The sequence below is a fragment of the Triplophysa dalaica genome, chromosome 24 (assembly GCF_015846415.1).
Source record: "Triplophysa dalaica isolate WHDGS20190420 chromosome 24, ASM1584641v1, whole genome shotgun sequence".
Taxonomy (NCBI): domain Eukaryota; kingdom Metazoa; phylum Chordata; class Actinopteri; order Cypriniformes; family Nemacheilidae; genus Triplophysa; species Triplophysa dalaica.
This window is the reverse complement of record NC_079565.1, coordinates 5,606,559-5,626,007: the sequence shown is the minus strand read 5'-3', so window position 1 is coordinate 5,626,007 and position 19,449 is coordinate 5,606,559. Positions and strand designations below refer to the sequence as shown.

Here is a 19,449-nt window from a genome sequence, read left to right as displayed (position 1 = left end):
TATTGTTACTCCGATAGCATTTTGTTCATCTGTCCATTCAACCGTTCGCACTCTTGGGAAAACTAAATCAATTTAGAAGCTCCATTTAATGATTCCTCCACTCCACATATTGTCAAGTACATAACAGCCCCTAACAATGTAGCCATCACATCCTTATAAAATTAATGTACTGCTGTCCAATAATTTGACAAAAGGCTGCTGCTGGATGGTGTCACAAATGTTCTTTTAAATTGAGGGCCAATATTAGTCCTATTGGAATTCATTTTATAAAATACCGTTTTTGGAAATGCTATTTCCAACCTGATCTCATGGGAAATTCATAACTTTTAACTTTTAACTATATAAGGGTGCACTTATTTGTATTAATTTGTGTAAAGCGAAATCACACAAAAACGTACAATTATTAGAAAAAGGAATACTGAAGCCCCTCCCTAAATCTGATGTCACTGATGCGAAAGCAAATCATACTAAACATACAAATAAGATTGTACGAATTCATAAGAATTAGCCATCTCATAAAACAGTTTCGAATTGTGTTGTATATATGTATATATATATAAATATATTATATACACACAAATATGTTATATATACAGTATACACTCACCTAAAGGATTATTAGGAACACCTGTTCAATTTCTCATTAATGTATTTATGGTGGTGGTGTAATGGTGTGGGGGATGTTTTCTTGGCACACTTTAGGCCCCTAAGTGCCAATTGGGCATCGTTTAAATGCCACGGCCTACCTGAGCATTGTTTCTGACCATGTCCATCCCTTTATGACCACCATGTACCCATCCTCTGCTACTTCCAGCAGGATAATACACCATGTCACAAAGCTCGAATCATTTCAAATTGGTTTCTTGAACATGACAATGAGTTCACTGTACTAAAATGGCCCCCACAGTCACCAGATCTCAACCCAATAGAGCATCTTTGGGATGTGGTGGAACGGGAGCTTCATGCATCCCACAAATCTCCATCAACTGCAAGATTCTATCCTATCAATATGGGCCAACATTTCTAAAGAATGCTTCAAGGACTTTGTTGAATCAATGCCACGTAGAATAAAGGCAGTTCTGGAGGCGAAAGGGGGTCAAACACAGTATCAGTATGGTGTTCCTAATAATCCTTAAGGTGAATGTATATTCATTTGCTTATTTAGAGATTGATACATAAAATCAAATACAGTCGATAACTCTCATTGGTTCTCGCATCTCATAACTACTGTAGTTGTGTTTCGTCACAAGACACACAAGAACCAATAACACTTAATGTAATCAACGTGCCACCATATTGAATTTACTAAGTTGTATCGATAAATGTATCGTTTAGCTAGAGACAACATTTATTAAGCCACTGAAATCGTCTGGATTACTTAAAGGATGGATGGATGTGCTTTTCAGAGCTTTGCCATGTGCATCATATGTCATATACTGTACATCTATCGTATATAAATATGAATTAAAAAGTATAAATATAATTTTATTATTTCGGGAAACTATTCCTTCAAGAGGTCTTTTATTTGCATTCCAAGTCCTGCCAAGTGCATTAAATACACAGAAGTCTGAAGCTAAAACCTAAAGCTTTATAATGAACATGAACAGACGTCACCACAGGGTAACGCTTGCCTCCGCATTTAAAGTATCTTGGGCATTTCTGCCACTTTTCTCAGCATTATGCCCCATGCTCAGGTTAATTGTTGACCCTGGCTGGCTGCTGTAAATGCGAAACAGATGTAGCTTTGGAATCCTCAATGCAAAGAGTGCCGCCACGGGTCCCCTCAGCCAACCCATGTGCATAAATCGCTTAGATGCTAGAAGTGGATGCCGTGGTCTGCAAATCCAGTCTGCTTAAATCCTCCTCTCTGCTTCTTATCTCTGTGGGACACAGGATAACACAGCGCTTCCAGCACAGTCCTCGTAAATGGATAGATGGCCACAGCTGCTGCTCCTATTCGCTACACAAGCTGCATTTTTGACTGGCATTGAAGATGCCTCGACTGCGGATAAAGTTGTGTGTCTCCTAATTACCGTTTTTCTTCGCGCAAATTGGCCGAGATCCTTAATGCACAATCACAACAGCAATCAGACATATTGTCTTTTGAATGCCACGTGTTAGTTGAAAGGCCCAGAATGATTTGAAACAGAAAGATAGATCTGATGTGTGTATTAGGACTCTTGGGAGGAAAATCACATCGTCGGAGAGCAGTGTTTCAGTAATGATATATTGCTCTGAGTTCAGTGGGATGGGATGGCTACAGCGCAGAGGGCTGCAAAGGCAGAATTCGCCGAAGCAAACTGTCAATGGACGTCAAGTTGAAAGCTGAAACGCTTCAGTGGATTTTCTGTCTTCTCAGCTTCATTCCCTGACTCTAAACTCAAAGTTAGCCTTCGTTTACTGTGTCAGTAGCTAACTGATAAGACATTTTCATCTTCGGACACCATTAGCCACCGACTGGTTGGTTTAGGTCTGTTAAAGTCCACAGATACCGATCTTGAGAGATAAAATGGCTTGCGGCCCTAAGAATTGTCACTACAGGAATCTGTCTTTTCCGTTGCTATGGAGTCGCAGGTTGGAAAGCCCAAGAGACCCGCAGTACCCAAGCAGTAGATGGGAGAAAACCTGGATGTGCACATAGTGTGGCATGACTGAATAATGCTGACCTAAAAACTCTTTCAAGAGGCACATAAATTATTGTCAAAATTCCGGAAGGACCGAAGATCCCAAGGGATGCAGATTTAAGCAACAAATTTTACAAGCATCGTTTTTGGGTTTTTATGTTGGTTTGCTTAATAAAGAGGATACCTCAGGCTTAAAAGAGTATTTAGCTTAATAAAAACACAGCAAGCAGTCGTGTTCCATTTTGCAGGCGAATGACACGTATAAACTAGTCTTCCTGAAAATGTGCTTAAGTGTCGGGTCAATATATTGGCTGGGTTTAAACAGGCCTATAACCATTCCCGCTAGGCCAATTAACAGGAACAGCTCTACGTTATGTCAGATCCAAAATAACAAACAGCCCTATCAAAAGATCTTTTTATATTTTGAGCTAAAATATGCATTTAAAATGTGTATTTAGCATGCATGTCTATAACTATTTTTAGTGCACTTATTACATTTGTGTTGATACAATTGTGTTTGAATGGCAAAGGTCATGGGTTCGATCTCAAGGAACAGACTTACTGGTGAAATGTACATTCAATGCAGTCACTTTGGATAAAAGCGTCTGCCAAATGCACAAGAGAAAATACTTATTGACGTCTTAGAAAAATCCAGTTTACCTTCAATGTGCTTGGCCTCAAATCTCATTTTAGAGTAAAAAGTTTGTCCTCTAAAAAACACAAAAATATGGGAATGTAGGCCTACTGGAAAATATAATGCATTATGTTAAAAATAAATTTTCATATATTGGAACCAAGTGCCTATATCGTTGAATGTATAAACAATTACCTATTATTCAATAAATTGTAATATATGAAAAATGTATAATTCTTTATTTTGCTAAATATATAAGAATTTATTTAATATATTAACAACGAACAGGTCTATATAGCTAAACATATTTTCTTTGCGTAAGGGCTAAAATGATTAAATATGACGTAATATGAGGCAAACACTTCTTGCTCAAGAAAATTATCTTTTAAAGAGGGCGGTGACTTAAAGGTAACACGTCATTGTCAAGCGGTTTAAAACTGTGTCGTTTTACGATTCAATTCTTGTCATAACTGATAAAACGAAAGAAAATTAAAACGATTTCAGGTTGAATATTTTAAGTGGGCTGAATCAAAGCCACTATATAAACGTCAATGCACGTGCATGACAGAATGATACTTATACAAAAGCTTCAGAAAAAATAACCGCGGCGTTAAATATTCGCATCCCAATGTGCCTTTAATGTATTTTGAGTTGAATTCAGCATAATAGTTGGTGCGTTTTCTGTGGTCTGTAAACTTTGGGCATGGTTTGCGCACCCCAATTCTCTACAGACCTAATTAAACCAACCAGTAACTCGTCGTTCATTTCACTAAACTATTAACTTTCAAGCCGAAATGATAACATTTCTGGCCCAAACAAGTCTTTCATCGCAGCTATGTCATACATTCACTAGAAGACAAAACAAATACTGTAATTAGATCAGCTATACTGAAATACTAGAGAAGTTGCCAAGAGCTTGTCCGTCACCTACCTGGCGTCTCGAGCGCGTCAGGTGTTGGGTCTATCAAACGATACAAAACTTCCCTGTCCTCGCCTTTAAAGTCAACAACCCTAAATGGAGCACTGCAGCTGATTGTAGCAAAACTGCAGGAACAATAAATAGGTCCGTATGAAGCGACAACAAAGGTGCGTACCTTACAGCATCCAGCGCACTTTCCCCTCTTTGGCTCTTTTATCCTTTCTCCAAAGGAATATAATCTCCTCAGAATGGCTCGAGTAGTCCAAACTCAGCGGGTGACCCCTACTTCTTTTAGGGAGACTGAGTATTCCGCATATGTGGAGAGCGTTAAATGCGCAACGTCGACCCGCGCGCGCAGCACACGCCGGGGGAGGCGGGAAATGTTTGCGCTGGAATCAGGGGCTCTGTCCAGAGCGTTCAGCATCAGAGGGGTTTGCTTGGGCAGGCGGGGCCACTGTCCCCTCACTTACATCTGGGACAAAAAGGATGGAATCATTTGGGACGGAGTTGAAAAAGAGGGAGAGACATTCTACATTATTTGTGCTCTCCGTATAATTTCAATCAAAAGAGACAAAAAGCATCATTTTAGGATAGATAGATAGATAGATAGATAGATAGATAGATAGATAGATAGATAGATAGATAGATAGATAGATAGATAGATATTTTATGATAGATTATTATCAAAACACATATAAGTACATCAAAATGCTCAATTGAATAGTTTGGGATGCGCAGATATAGACACAGAGGGCAATTGAGCACCAAGTCCAAACCTGAACAAGATTTCAATGTTCTTCACTAATAATGAATGTGCTGCATTGTATGCAGAAGAAAGGAGCAGCGAAATAGGATTTTCATAAGCATGAATAAGATTTATAATGGATGTGAGACCGGCTTTCCCTCGCTCTGCGTCTGTATCTCTCTCTATCTTTCTATTCATCTCTCTCTCTTTTGTTGTCTTGATTCATCAATCACCGTTAGTTACCTCCTGTGTCTCCACCTTCATTTGTCTTTGATTTCTCCGTCATTCAGAAGTGGGGCAGCAGTCTGCAGTAATAAGTCTGGTTTCTTAACCCTCTCCTACTGTAAACCCTTCACAACCCATGTCGCCCAAGACCCAAAAAACTAGGTCTTCATGTTATAATTGGAACTCGGGGTGAGCGAAGCTAAACCCATAAAGAATACGGCATAAATGGTAGATAGAAATAAATGGAAAATTCATACTTAAACCTCCAGCAAATATATTCCAGTATTGAAAATGTTCAGCACACACCTGAAATGAACAGCTTACCCAAAAATCATTAACTTTTAATCATGTCGTTCTACAAACTGTATTACTTTCTTTCTTCTGCAGAACACACAAGAAGATATTTTGAAGAATGTCACCCACAGACTTCCATTATGAGCACAAAACCAGGGAAATATTTCTCAAAATATCATTTTTTACGGTTCCACAGAAAAAATGGTCATATACAGGTTTTAAACGATAACAAACTCTGACAGAATTTTATTTTTATGAACTATCCCTATAAACATGCAGAGTTTATAACAACACTTTAGCAGCGTTCTACCTCTGGTTCACTTGGAATGCTTTTCTTCCCAAAAGCAGATTACAAATATAAGAATAATATGTAACAAGATGCTTCATGCGGGATTGGAAGAGTATTTCCATCTAAAGTTTAGAAACAAATGTAATTACACCAACAAATTCAATAGCATTCTTTACCTCACCTGTCCTAGATTGGGAAGTTTCAGTGTAGGTTTTGTGAGACACAGTGTACTGTTCTGATGCTCTGCCGGAGAGTATCAGCTGTGCCTCTGGCCTACATTAAACTGACCTGTTTTCTTATCGCCATCATATATTTAGGGCTATTGATGATCACAGCAGTAACTCTCAAAGAGCTGGATCGAGTCTTTGGCACCACTAGATTAAATGGATGTTTTGCTTCAGACAAACCGTGGGCGTTCAAATTACGTTTTAATGTGTTTTAAGCCGAGCCGGTAGGTTCGACTCAAGTTATTTTATGTGAGTTTTACAGCGAATTGGGAAACTCTCAAGGGTGCTTGCTGGGTTATTTCACAGCAGAAGTCTGCCATCCTGTGGTATTTTTGAAGAACAAAACAAAAACATGAAAAGCGCAGTCTGTTTGTCTCACACTATAAAACTCCACAGCTCCTACATAAATTCTACTCATATTAGTATAGTTGTAATCTATTTCATTTGTGTTTCATATACGTTTTACAAATGCAAAACAAAACCATGGAACCTGCTTAAAGGGACAGTACACTATTTTTATCATGTAGTCAAACTCATGACAATTCAAACCTCTTTTCCTTCTGAAGAACACAAAAGAAGATATTTTGAAGACCGCTGATAACCAAAGAACATTGGTCCCAACTTCGGACTTTCATTGTACGGACACAAAACCACAAAGAAACCAGTGAGACATTTCTCAAAATATCTTCTACCGTGTTCCACTAAAGACAAAATCATCATCAGGTTTTGAATGACATGAGGGTGAATGATGGCTGTTTGGGTGAACTACCCTTTATGAACTTTTCTACGCTATACTGTATGTACCACCTGATATGGACTCACTGTAGTGTTGTATCAGTGTTTATATTCAGCAAGAGAAGTTTGTTGAAAATATGTAAATGTGTTTATTGAACAATTTATTGTGGCCGTAGACGCGAATCACGGTACAGAAGAACTTGAGACGAACAGGAAACAAGTCTGTAGGACAGACACAAGACAATTTGGAAAGACCAGGACAGAAGAGAATATGAGGAGGGGTTTAGAAGCACTTCCTGTGGACAATGGAGGGTCCGGCCTCCTCGTACTCGTCTTTGCTGATCCACATCTGCTGGAACGTGGAAAGGGAAGCCAGGATGGAGCCACCGATCCAGACGGAGTATTTACGCTCAGGAGGTGCAATCATCTGCAAAGTATGAAGGAAATGATGTAAATTAAACATTTCTAACAAAAAATTGACCATTTACTTTATTTCAATAGGTGATCTATAAATTGCACAATATTTGTACTGATATTCATACTGTACTGCTTATAAATATATAAGTAGATATATTACAAATATTCATTATTAATGCTATTCGTTGTGGTAGTCTAATGGTAATTTATTTTGTATAGTATGGTATATACTAAAAAACATTATTCTGGAATTTACCCTGGTCATTGACGTTTTTTAAACATAAAACATCACTTGTAGACTTTTAAATGATGGGTGTATAATCTGAGGTCTGCAAAAGCAGGATATTAACCGTACCTTGATCTTCATGGTGCTGGGAGCCAGGGCTGTGATTTCTTTCTGCATCCTGTCACCAATACCAGGGTACATGGTGGTACCACCGGACAGTACGTTGTTGGCATATAAATCCTTACGAATGTCAATGTCGCACTTCATGATGCCGTTGTAAGTGGTCTCATGGATACCGGCGGACTCCATTCCTGCAGTCAACCAAACGGAAATATTGAAGCACTGACTGTACCATCATTTAAATACAATACACAATATCCAAATTTAATTGTAGCGCAGATTACGCAACAGCACAGATTTCATTACGGAACTCCTGCTCAGGCCTTAGTTTATTAGCTTTAATTAAATAAGTAAACAGTGATTGATGGATAATGTCAAAACTAAAAACTCTCTACACCAAAAACACTCCTAATTAGGTCCTGTGTCAAAGGTGATCAATCACCCTGTGTCACCCCCTTACTTAGAGTTCAGTCCTATGGTAGAAACATCTGTGATAAATGCAGTGGTTTCTCTGTGAGAAACTTGACCGCTTTGCCGTGCCCATGGATGGCGAGTTTAATTGTGTTACAACACATGGACTGACGTGCAAATTATTAAGAATTATCAATGTCATTAATTTTTCATCAACAGGATTCTGGCTTGGCAATGACTCAAAAGGAAGAATGTGTGATTCGCTTGATTTCAGAAGTTTAAGAACGGTTTATGAATAATTGATTAAAAAATATGGTGTAATGTAGGGGTATTCAAAGCTTGTCTATCATTTATGAGAAATCTACTAAAGTGGCAGTGTTGGGTAAGTTACTCTGAAAAAGTAATTAATTACTAGTTACTTATTACATATTCAATAGTGTAATTAGATTACTGTCCAAATTACTCTGTCCAAAAAGTATTTAGTTACTCATTACTAATTACTTTCTATATCCTACATCGACCTTGATTAGTTAAGTGATTCAAGGATAGACGCTTATTTAATTTATTCAAATAAATAATATTATTAACTGACCAAAGTATTACAAATGTGAGCACAGATTTTAAAGTAAGACTTTGAATTTTGATGTCAATTACACTATTGCACACGCATATATTTCACAAAGTATTTAGTTTAAGTACATCAAAAGTAACTGTAATTAAATTACAGAAAACATATGAGTAATCCCTTACTTTACTTTTTCAAGGGAAAAGTAATTAAAATACAGTAATTAATTACTTAGTAACTAGTTACACCCAACACTGTAAAGTGGTAGGGCATTTAGTCAGAAGTTCAAAGGTCATTGGATTGATTACCACGCATACTGATAAAATGTATACATTGAATGCATTACTCTTTAGATAAAAGCATCTGCCAATAGCATAAATGGAAGGGACTATGTATAGGATTCCTATTGGAGTTTCTAAACAAATTTCCCATTTCTAGATGAAATGTCTCATGTCTGAAGAATACTAATGGGGTCCTTCAAGAATCAAAAGATCTTGCTGGATATTGTGTAATCTTTGGTGCATATATGACAATCAAAGATCAAAGTTTCAAATCCTAAAATATGTTAATTTATGTTCCTTGTTTTGTTCCTGGCACCTACAGTAATATCCAGAGCGAGAACAATTTGTTTAAAATATCTAGTTCATTATGATCAATATTACAATGGGATAGGTTGTTTTTAATTTTTAGTTTAAATGAATATAACAATTATGCATTCAAATGAACCAATGTATGTTGAACTAACCGATGAAAGAAGGCTGGAAGAGGGTCTCGGGGCAGCGGAATCTCTCGTTACCGATGGTGATGACCTGGCCGTCGGGTAACTCGTAGGATTTCTCCAGGGATGAAGAGGAGGCTGCGGTGGCCATTTCATTCTCAAAATCAAGAGCCACGTAGCACAACTTCTCCTTAATGTCACGCACAATCTCCCTCTCAGCTGTAACAGTGTGTTACATATATTAATATATGTGAAATGTGACAGAAAAGCTGTTAGTAAAATGCGCTTTTGCAAGCAGTTACTGATGTTTACCAATAGATGGTACTGTTTAGCTAATTAGGATAGAGTCGTAAATATTAATTTGATAAATTATCTTTTAATTTTTAATGATTTAAATGAATAGCTTTGTTATTTATCAAAATAAACGTTCATTCAAAATGAATAATTATAGAACATTAATTATTTAATTGAAAATAGATTCATGAGCTGGGTTACCTGTGGTGACGAATGAATAGCCTCTCTCTGTCAGGATCTTCATCAGGTAATCTGTAAGGTCTCTGCCGGCCAAATCCAGTCTCATGATAGCATGGGGAAGGGCGTAACCCTCGTATACGGGCACATTGTGGGTCACACCATCACCAGCGTCCAGCACAATACCTGGAATAGCATTAAAGCAATAAGAAAAACACACACATACAACAATTTTCAACAATTTAAAGTTTGCTGTGCTGACCTGTAGTACGGCCAGAGGCGTAGAGCGACAGGACAGCCTGGATGGCCACATACATAGCTGGAACATTGAAGGTCTCAAACATGATCTGTAGAAACATACCAATCGTTTTTTTTTTAAAACAGGGACCTTATATTGTGTTTAGATTTATTTACTTCAGATACGATATTGGAATTTCTTAAAACAGTCACCTGAGTCATCTTCTCCCTGTTGGCTTTGGGGTTCAGAGGAGCCTCAGTCAAGAGGACGGGATGCTCCTCCGGAGCCACACGGAGCTCATTGTAGAACGTGTGATGCCAGATCTGATCATTTAAATATGATATGTATAAAAATAGCTTCAAGTCGCGCTTCTTGATGAATGTGTACAAGCATCGCATTTGATTCGAAGGTCTACCTTTTCCATATCATCCCAGTTGGTGATGATGCCGTGCTCAATGGGGTATTTGAGGGTGAGGATGCCTCTCTTGCTCTGGGCCTCATCTCCTACGTAGCTGTCTTTTTGGCCCATACCGACCATGACACCCTGTTAAGAAAAACAGCAGGTCGAACATAATCCTCTCATCCACATGGATGGGCTTCATCACATTACAAGGAACGCAATAAATACCAGCACAGTACAACTGCTGTTTTTATGTACTCTTAAAAATAAAGGTGCTACAAGATGCCATAGAAGAACCTTTTTGGTCTAAATGGTTCTATGAGGAACCTTTAACATCTGAAGTAAGATTATAAAAAGGTAAGAAAGAGTTGGTTCTTTAATTAACCTTTTGATTGAAAGTTTCCAAAAATGGTTCTTTTATTGCATCGCTGTGAAAAACCTTTTAAGCATCTTTATTTTTAAGAATGTGGGTCAAAGGTTCAGTGTAAGCTTAAGTGTCGTAAGAGCTGCTTTACTGGAGCCACTGAGTGGATACAAAACATTTGAATAAGCCTAGATTGTCTAAATAAAGGTTGCTGGTCACCTGATGGCGGGGTCGGCCCACGATGGAAGGAAACACGGCCCTGGGAGCGTCATCCCCAGCAAAGCCGGCCTTCACCAGTCCAGAGCCGTTGTCGCACACCAAAGCGGTGGTCTCCTCCTCATCGCACATGTTTGTTCAGACAGCTGTCGTTTGTCAGTAGAATGCAAAAGACAAAGAGAAGAAAAACATGATAGTTGCATTAAAAGCAGATGTTATTTCTAAAGCTCATTATGACTGTTGTTGGCACTCAGACTAGAACATTTAATGATTCATCTTTTGTGCTTACATAAAACTTTTCTGACATGTACAATTACGCACTCCCTATGAAGAAAACTAACAATATGAAGTAAATAATGTATACTGTATTATACTTTAACATCCGTCATCAACCACTATGGTCCCAGTTAAGATGTTTATACTGTAATGAAGCTATTTTACGGGTTTAAGAGTCAAAAATTCCAAGGTCCAAATGAGACCTTGAAAACCTGTAAGTCAAATACTGGAAATAAAGCAAAAAAAGACAAAGTGATTTTGCACATTTTATAGGTCGGAAATAAAATAATTATTTGTGACAATAATTTTTCATTGAAGCACACAAGATGCTCTTTGGAGCATTTTCATGCTTGGATAACATTAATATGTTATGCAAAAACTTGCCAGCTTGATTGCAATGCAATTTTTTGTTTTTACTCAGATTGTTATGCTCCAGAAGAACATAAAAATCGAACATTTTAAATGAAAAAAAAAAAAAACTTAGAAATATACAAAGGCCTTTGTATATCAAATCATTCAAACATCCCATTTGAAATCCTCATAATATACCAAATGCATTTAATAATTAATCCAAGCACTGAGCTCATTTACACACTTTGCTGTCATCCAACACACCAATTAACCAATAAGGATCCACTGCGGTAGACTCACCCAGGAGAGCTTGCAAAAGAGGCCTGGAAAAGTTGCTCCCTCAAGAGCAATAGACAGAGAAGAGAGTGAGCGACCAGCTAACCTGCCGTCCATATTTATATACGCTCCGCCAGGAGCCCCATTGCCCCAGCCACAGAACCTCAAGCCTTTTTAGGACACATTACGACCCTGCATCACAAAAAGGTGGGCCATCCCATGAAGGGGGGTCTCACAATGGTGGTCATCAACAGACAGTTGCATTTAATATTAGAAGATAATTTATGGCTCTCGAGGACAGTGTGGACTATTGTTGGAAAGAGAGGTGGTCGATTCACTGGAAGAGAATGGCATTCTAGTTCTCGCTAAAAATAAGGCGTCGTGCATTGGTCATAATGGACGAATGGCCATTTGTCTGTTATATGACAGATGTGAGGAACTCGTAGCTGGCCTTCAAAGGGAATGAACATTGCCGTTGCATATGGGTGTGGTTGTGGGCCTACCAAATGAGGAGTGATTTCAAGGTCTCTACCCTGATGAAAGTCACAGGCTCCAGGAAACTTACAATATGTGTCGGCCTTTGTAGAGTTTGTCAGTGTGGGTGGGCAAATATACGGACACGAAAGCAATTTAATGGCATAGTGTTATGGCGCCGCTCTCACAAAATGGTCTCTAAATGAGATCACAACTAAATCATTGGCTCAGTTGTGTTGATGTGTGAAGGTCAAATGTCATCTAAAGTTTTCATTTCGGTGGCCAGTTGACCATCTGCATTCTTGAGCTCATGCTGAGCTTATCCAAAATCTGCATCTCCAGTAGTAGTTTGGCCACGTGTCAGCTGGCGGCCACACAATATCTCGCGGCGGTAGCGACCCGTCACCTGACCCACACATTCTCTCAGTGACACCATGACAGAACCACCAGCATTGACTGTAGATGGTAAAACAAACACTCTCTCTCTTTCTCTCTCCCTATCAGACATTCCTAATATCAAAATTACAGATTTTACAGCAATATTCCAAACATGCTACAGAAAACCAAGGACATGTATTCATGCTGAGTTCATTCATCTAAAAAACTATCTGCATACATTTTCTTTTTCCAATGAACACAATTGAAAGATTTTTGGAAAAATTCTTGTAACCAAACATTTCTTGGCCACCATTGACTACCATAGTAGGAAAAATAACAATGGCAGTCAAATGTGCCCCAGAACAGTTGGCCTTCCTACATTCTTCAAAACCGTTTATGTTCAACAGATCGGTGAAATTTATAAAGCATTTTTTTTCCTACTATGGTAGTCAATGGTGGCCAAGAACTGTTTGGTTCCAAGCATTGTTCCAAATCATTGATCATTGATCATTGAAAGCATTGATCCTTTCTCTATGTTGATCAGAACAAAGAAATGTATACAGATTTGGAGTATTAGTTCATTTTCGGGTGAACTGTTCCTTTAAGTAAATATAGATACGACAACAGAGATGCTCGAACTCACAGCTGGTGTTATATCTAGATGAGACGTCACATTTACTCAAGTCATGTTCGTTGAATTTTGGGATACAGGATTTCACACAGCTACTGTACGTTTTGGCTAATTTGCATGTCAATCAGGTTACTGACATACATATACATTAAAGAAATAATGTAATGGTATAAAATTGTCCATTTTCCTTATTAAAGTTTCTATGCTTGTCAATTGAAATGGTCCAGTAGGGATAGAAGCAGACCGCAAAGAAAATTTGCACATGTGTCTAAACAGATATGCTGTACTGTATTTTAAAGTTAAAATATGCAAAATATATTATATATAATGTATAAAAAAGACAATCGTTAAAGGATGTATCGCAATATCCACTTGCATGAATATCTTTAGTCTAGTGATAGAATTTCAGTGTTCCTGACTGATTGTCACTTTCCTTTAGAGCTGTCACACAGTCCAGTGTGTCATCAAATCACACAGCTTCAGCTTCCCTATAGCAACAGTGACACTTTTCAAGAGCACACACACACCTCTGTAGCAATATTTGTAAGGACTTCTTACAGATTTAATGGATTTCGTAAAATGAACAACACTCTTTAAAACCTGTTTCCATTATTACATTTATAGTAAATAAAGGATTTAAAGAATTTTGACCGTTTTAATTATGTTTCATGGTTTACATCATAAATGTATTTTTTACACCCTTAAATATGCAGCTGAACCTTGACATACATACAGTATTTTACAGAATTGATCGTTTGTTAGGCCAATGTCTCTCTAAAAGGTCAAAACATATTTTGTCATATTTATGTAACGTCTTCAAAGTTCATCGACATATAGGACAGTTCATGCAGGGTATCTCTGGACAATAAAACCAACAACGTTATATGGGTTTCCATAATGAAGCCCTTCTGTCGCTGTTAGTCATGTGATCTGTCCTCTGCTCTCCTGTTGCCTTCGTCTCATTGTTGGAATTCCAGCTCACTAAACATAGATGCACATTCTCCAATCTCAGCGGCATACAATTGTGCATCATAGGATAGAGCACAGAGTTCTGCACAGGTTTTCTCAATGTTACCTCAATGTTATGCGCATTTGATCCGATTTTCTCAACAAAACAAAAAACATACAAATGACAATTGACAGAAAAAGAATAGTTATAATATTTTTGTGGATAGCATACCTCATAACTTTTATTTGTTTTGTGTTTAGTATGGACACCTATTTCAGTAATCGTATGGACATGTTCAACACAAGAATATAACATCCCATTTTCGTTTTATTGTTGCCATTCTTTACAGTATAAACTGATAGAGCCTTTCATTCTGTACATTGTAAATTTCACTGCATTCTTTAAGCACTGTTGCTGTACACTGTATCCGATGTGTTGAATTGTAACCGCGTCAAACACACCACCACCCTCCAGCCTATTTAGCATCTTCCTGGCGACTGGGGAAACTATGTCAGTGAGAATTTTAATGCACTTGTTATGGAGGGCCAAGAAACCACATGCATTTTGAATAGACAGCCAGGAACGATTTCAGAACACTGCTTGTGTCAAGTTCTTTGATGCAAAAGAAATCCATTTTGATGTCATCTCTCAGGAACACCAAACCCAGATAAGCAGTAAAAGAACGAGACAGAACGACATGTACTCATTTTGGTAATGTTGAGATGTAAAGAGTCCCACGAAGCCTTAATCACATATTGAGATATGATTGAATGATATTAGGAAAAATCGAACAAAATTTGATATAAAATGAATTCGAGGAATTTAATGTGTCTTCCAAAAGGCCCATAAAAAGCAAAACCCAGGTGATTTACTGGGGTTAATAGCGGTTTAGCCAAGAGATGAGCTACACTTTGGCCTAAGGGAAAAAGAAATAACATGGTTTGTCACTGTTAAGAATAGTTCATTGCTAAGCACCATCTGTGTGCGTACTGGGAGGCAACATGCTGGAGTAGATATGTCTCTGAATGCAGGCCGATAAATCATAGAAAAATAAGGTTTATTTTCGCACATAAATTAAACATGTACTTACATACTTGGGTTTATGTATTTTATGCCTTGTAAAGTTGGCATACTGTATGTGAACTCAAAACAGACATAAATAATAAATACGCAAATCTAACGGCTCCAGGCAGTTTTCCAGAATTTTTTTGTTTGATTATGACTCTTATTTGGGCCCTTCTGCAACACACAGCAATGTATAAACCATCTGCATGAAAAATGAATACATCATGTGCGCAATAAATACCTGTATTCAGAACAAAACAGTAAAAAAATAAAAATGCATATTATGCAAAATAAGTAATTCCTCTAAAAATAATGATAGAATTTAGATGCTGATACCATTTGACATTTTCATTGCATTTGTTTGACTGGTAACAATGCTTAAAACGAATATGTAATTTCCATAAAACACCTAGCGACAGAAAACAGTACAAGCATGTCACCCAAACAGTCAACTAGCCCCGGCCCAAACTCACGCCATTGGTTGAACCGATTTTTGGATGTTCGCCAATGAAAGGACCAACAACAACGGCGAGTACAGCGTGACACAGCGTTTCTAATTTCTACATCGGGAAATTTCAACAATAATATATGAACAAATAAAACATTTAAAAAATGTTTTTGTGAGGTAGAACACATGCGCAATGTTTTCATTTCCAGATTAGCAAGTCTTTCCAGGATTGTTGCTAATAAATAGTTAGAAAAGAAAAAATATGTATTATAGTTATGGTAACGGCATATCTGAGTTTTGGTATGGTTAAAAGAAGTAAACAGTAGTCAAGGCTGGCAACCAGACAGTGTAATGACAGTTTATACTTTCAGGCACAGCAAGCTGCGTAATCCAGTTTGGCAATATAATATCCAACAGTCATGAAAATACCAACTCCGTCACCGCACCCGGAAAACAATGGGGCTGTAATTTGCTTTAACAAATCCGGACTGGGTGTACGTCAATGTTCAACAAGATCGGTGTGCAAAACGCGTGCTCCCCTGTGACCGACAGCAAATATTTTCTGACCTCCTCTTCAGGTCTTTCCGGTTTGCTGACCCCCAGCAATCGAAAGCTTGTTAAAGGGCAAACACATGACCTTAGAATGAAAACTCATGTTGTTTTCCCACAGTTTTCATTGAACCATCCAGTTGCATTAATGTCCAGTTTTAGAATGTCCATAATCCAGGCATCTTTTTGCACACCTTCCAAGAACTCTGACAGGGATATCTGACCTGTGGGTGAATAAAAATGGTCTTAAATTAATTCTGTCCAACTCAAAGCCTAAATCTGTACAGTACATACAGTATTTTATCATGTCTGTTTTCTCAAGTCAACTACATTAGGACGAATTGGAAAAGCAGCTTAAGTAAGGCCCCAACATCAGTGCTGACCTCACTGGTGCTCTTATGTTTTAATGGAAGCAAATCCCCAAAGACATGTAGTGGAGCGCTTTCTCGGAGTTGAAGATCTTGTAGAAGTATCTTTCAACTATGGTTTTATCATAAACAGCATTAACAATATAGATGTGGTATTCCAATATGTTACGATAAGGTATAACATGTTTTGGCATGTATTTATTTCTGAGAAAATAAACACGACTCAATCGAGAGCCACTTACCATCTTTGTTTTCATCTATAAGCTCAAATATCCTGTCACAAATTTCATGGTGTGTCATTTCAAGTGTCTTTCTCTTGAGTTGACAAATAATCTGGAATCAAGAACAAGCACATGAGATGCTGGTGAGAAGTTTACAGACATTTGTAATAGTTAATACACCTCTATAAAAAAATTATAAAATTCATACATGTGATGAATCAGGACTGCATCAAAATGACTTGAACGAGAAGTTTTGCTTTCACTTAAGTTTACTTTTAAAGTCAATATAAAGATTACTTTTCACTTTTAACACTTATAATATTAAGACTTATATTCTCATTAAAGTCAATCTTTTCGGAAACATTTCAACTGAATACTTCCAACACACTTTTAAAACCATGACCTGTCCCTTTAAGTCTAACTTCCCTGTACTTTTTCCACCCCCTGATCTTACCTTTATAATATGCTTGACCTCTTGTTTGTCCAACTTTCCATTTTCATCTCTGTCATACACTTTAAAAAACCACCTCAATCTGTCCTCTAGTTTTCCTCTCAGTACCAGATGGACAGCTGCTACGAATTCCATAAAGTCTATGACATCATCCTGCAAACGGACACGGATGATTCTCAGCCGAGGAGCTCACAACATATGCAAATAATCAGAGTTTATGCATATAAATCACTTCGCAATCAGCATACAAAATTCAAGAATACGAGAAAACTCTTTTGACCTATTTCAACGTACCTTGTTTGTGTCGAAGGATCTGAATATTGTTTCGATGAACATCGCTTCGTCCTCCGATGTGCTTTGAATCCCAAAGATTTTGCGGAACTCGTGAAGATGCAGAGCTCCGCTCGGGCACTCTCTCATGAACACAATGTAAAGAGGCTGGATATCTGCGAGCCTCACTTCTTCACCTTCATCGCTTTGAATCTGACCCATTCTCAAATCCAGCTTTGTTCAATATCAGAAGTCACAATACCCATTATGTGAAAATGGTCATGTTGCGTGCAGCATCTTACAGCACTGGTATCCTTCTTACTAGTAAATGGACATAATCCTCTTTACTTTCAACCTGAGACTGTTGACTAACTGTGAACAGGCTGGTATTTTTAGAAAGTGGTCTCAATCTTATTTACTCCTTCATCTTTACGGTAATAGATCACAGCCCAACGTAGCACCTGTTCGTAGTCCGTTTTTAAAAAAGCCTCAAACCAATGACCCATGCTAGATCTACTGATAAATTTGACCTTGCTACATTTTTTACAGTGGTATCATAGAAAAAGTAAAAAAAAAGCAAGCATCTTGGCTGAGTATGATCTCTAAATGATTAATTTATTCCCTAAAATGATTGAATATTCATGAAGTCATAGCTGATTAGATCTAAGTGCCAGCTCGGTTACACCAGTGTCACTACATTTCATGCATGATTAGTTAAGTTTAGCCCTGACCTGCTATCACTTTACTCTTCCAGAATGCCTCACTGTGTTACATATGGATGTAACAACTGGGGCTTTTAGGGGCAAAACCATTCTCACCAGTGTTACCTTTCCAATTTCCCAAAACAGCTGTTCTAACAGCGCCTTTCAACCAGAACAACCACCTAGGTCAATAATGGACCTTTTAACGGGTTAAACCACACATATCAGTTCATAGATGTGGTCAAAAATGGCAAAACTTAAAAGACAAAACGCTTTAATGTACACTGTAAAAAAAATCCAACTTGCAAAATGTTCTCCCTACAAAGATAAATCAGTAACTTGAACATAGCATTTTTAGTTGGATATACTGAACAAAATTAGCCTAAACATGTTTCTAACAAAGATGATTTTTAGACCGGACTCTCAAGTTTTTGGCCAAAATGCGTCAGAACGTTTGCCCAACTTACAAAACAGTGTATTCTGAACAAGCAATATTGCGAGAGTTTGAAAGTTCCCAAGATGCATTGCAGCATGTTCAATTCTGTGTTTCTTATTTGTTTTTCTTTTAAAGATTAGTTTTTTAGTTCTTGCGCTCTTAATTTATGCTTTAATATCGTTTGTTATCGGTTGAGTTTAGTTATTTTAATGAATGATGTTTTTTATTGTTACCATGGTCGAGATTTGTGTGTTCAATGTTGAGGTGTAAGTGCACGACACAAATGCACAGCCAGATTATAAACACTAAACACAAATTGTTTAAACAGTATTTTGATCAATGTTGGGTCTGTTTGCGGCACAAAACATTTACAATTGTATGAAAAGACAAGTACAATTGTTTATTTTAACAGTACTTAAAGAGTATTTGGAATATTTCATCTTGCTAATTTAACATTTTTTATCCACACAACAGAAATATGTTTATTGCCTGAACAACAGTAATTGGTGTGACAATAATATCTTTATTAGAAAAATAAGACATTCAGCATAACATAAGCAAACAAATTTAAGTTTGCTAAACAAAGTATCATTACTTTGAAGAATTAAATAATATACGTTGATTCAACACAAAAGTCTTACTGGATCAGGTTGCCTCATTTCTATACGTTGGCTCAATTTTTTTCTTACAGTGTAAAATGGTATGTGCAAACTTTGTTTTGACGATATCAAACTTTCAATACTTAATTCATAAATATGATCTTCAAG

General features: G+C 37.5%; 3 protein-coding genes across 3 annotated transcripts in view; all 3 read right to left on the bottom strand.

The window, feature by feature from the left end:
• shank2b (SH3 and multiple ankyrin repeat domains 2b) overlaps positions 1 to 4,441 on the bottom strand; it is a 78,308-nt gene extending 73,867 nt beyond the window's left edge. Inside the window, exon 1 of the mRNA XM_056740024.1 lies at positions 4,353 to 4,441. The gene's annotated coding sequence lies outside the window, so the exon portion shown is untranslated. The remainder of the gene's footprint in view (positions 1 to 4,352) is intronic.
• Positions 4,442 to 6,867: 2,426 nt separating this feature from the next.
• acte1 (actin, epsilon 1) lies at positions 6,868 to 11,823 on the bottom strand. Its single transcript, XM_056739317.1, has 9 exons — positions 11,766 to 11,823; positions 10,842 to 10,984; positions 10,274 to 10,402; positions 10,071 to 10,181; positions 9,883 to 9,967; positions 9,645 to 9,806; positions 9,177 to 9,368; positions 7,465 to 7,646; positions 6,868 to 7,119 (listed from the first exon to the last, which is right to left on the bottom strand). The coding sequence occupies exons 2-9, from the start codon at positions 10,968 to 10,970 to the stop codon at positions 6,976 to 6,978; spliced, it is 1,134 nt and encodes a 377-aa protein (XP_056595295.1). The 5' UTR covers positions 10,971 to 10,984; positions 11,766 to 11,823; the 3' UTR covers positions 6,868 to 6,975.
• A 4,514-nt stretch (positions 11,824 to 16,337) lies between these two features.
• Positions 16,338 to 17,767, bottom strand: guca1g (guanylate cyclase activator 1g). The gene is made up of 4 exons (XM_056740329.1): positions 17,570 to 17,767; positions 17,279 to 17,428; positions 16,846 to 16,936; positions 16,338 to 16,459 (listed from the first exon to the last, which is right to left on the bottom strand). Exons 1-4 carry the CDS (start codon positions 17,765 to 17,767, stop codon positions 16,338 to 16,340), a joined length of 561 nt encoding a protein of 186 aa, XP_056596307.1.
• Positions 17,768 to 19,449: the final 1,682 nt, after the last annotated feature.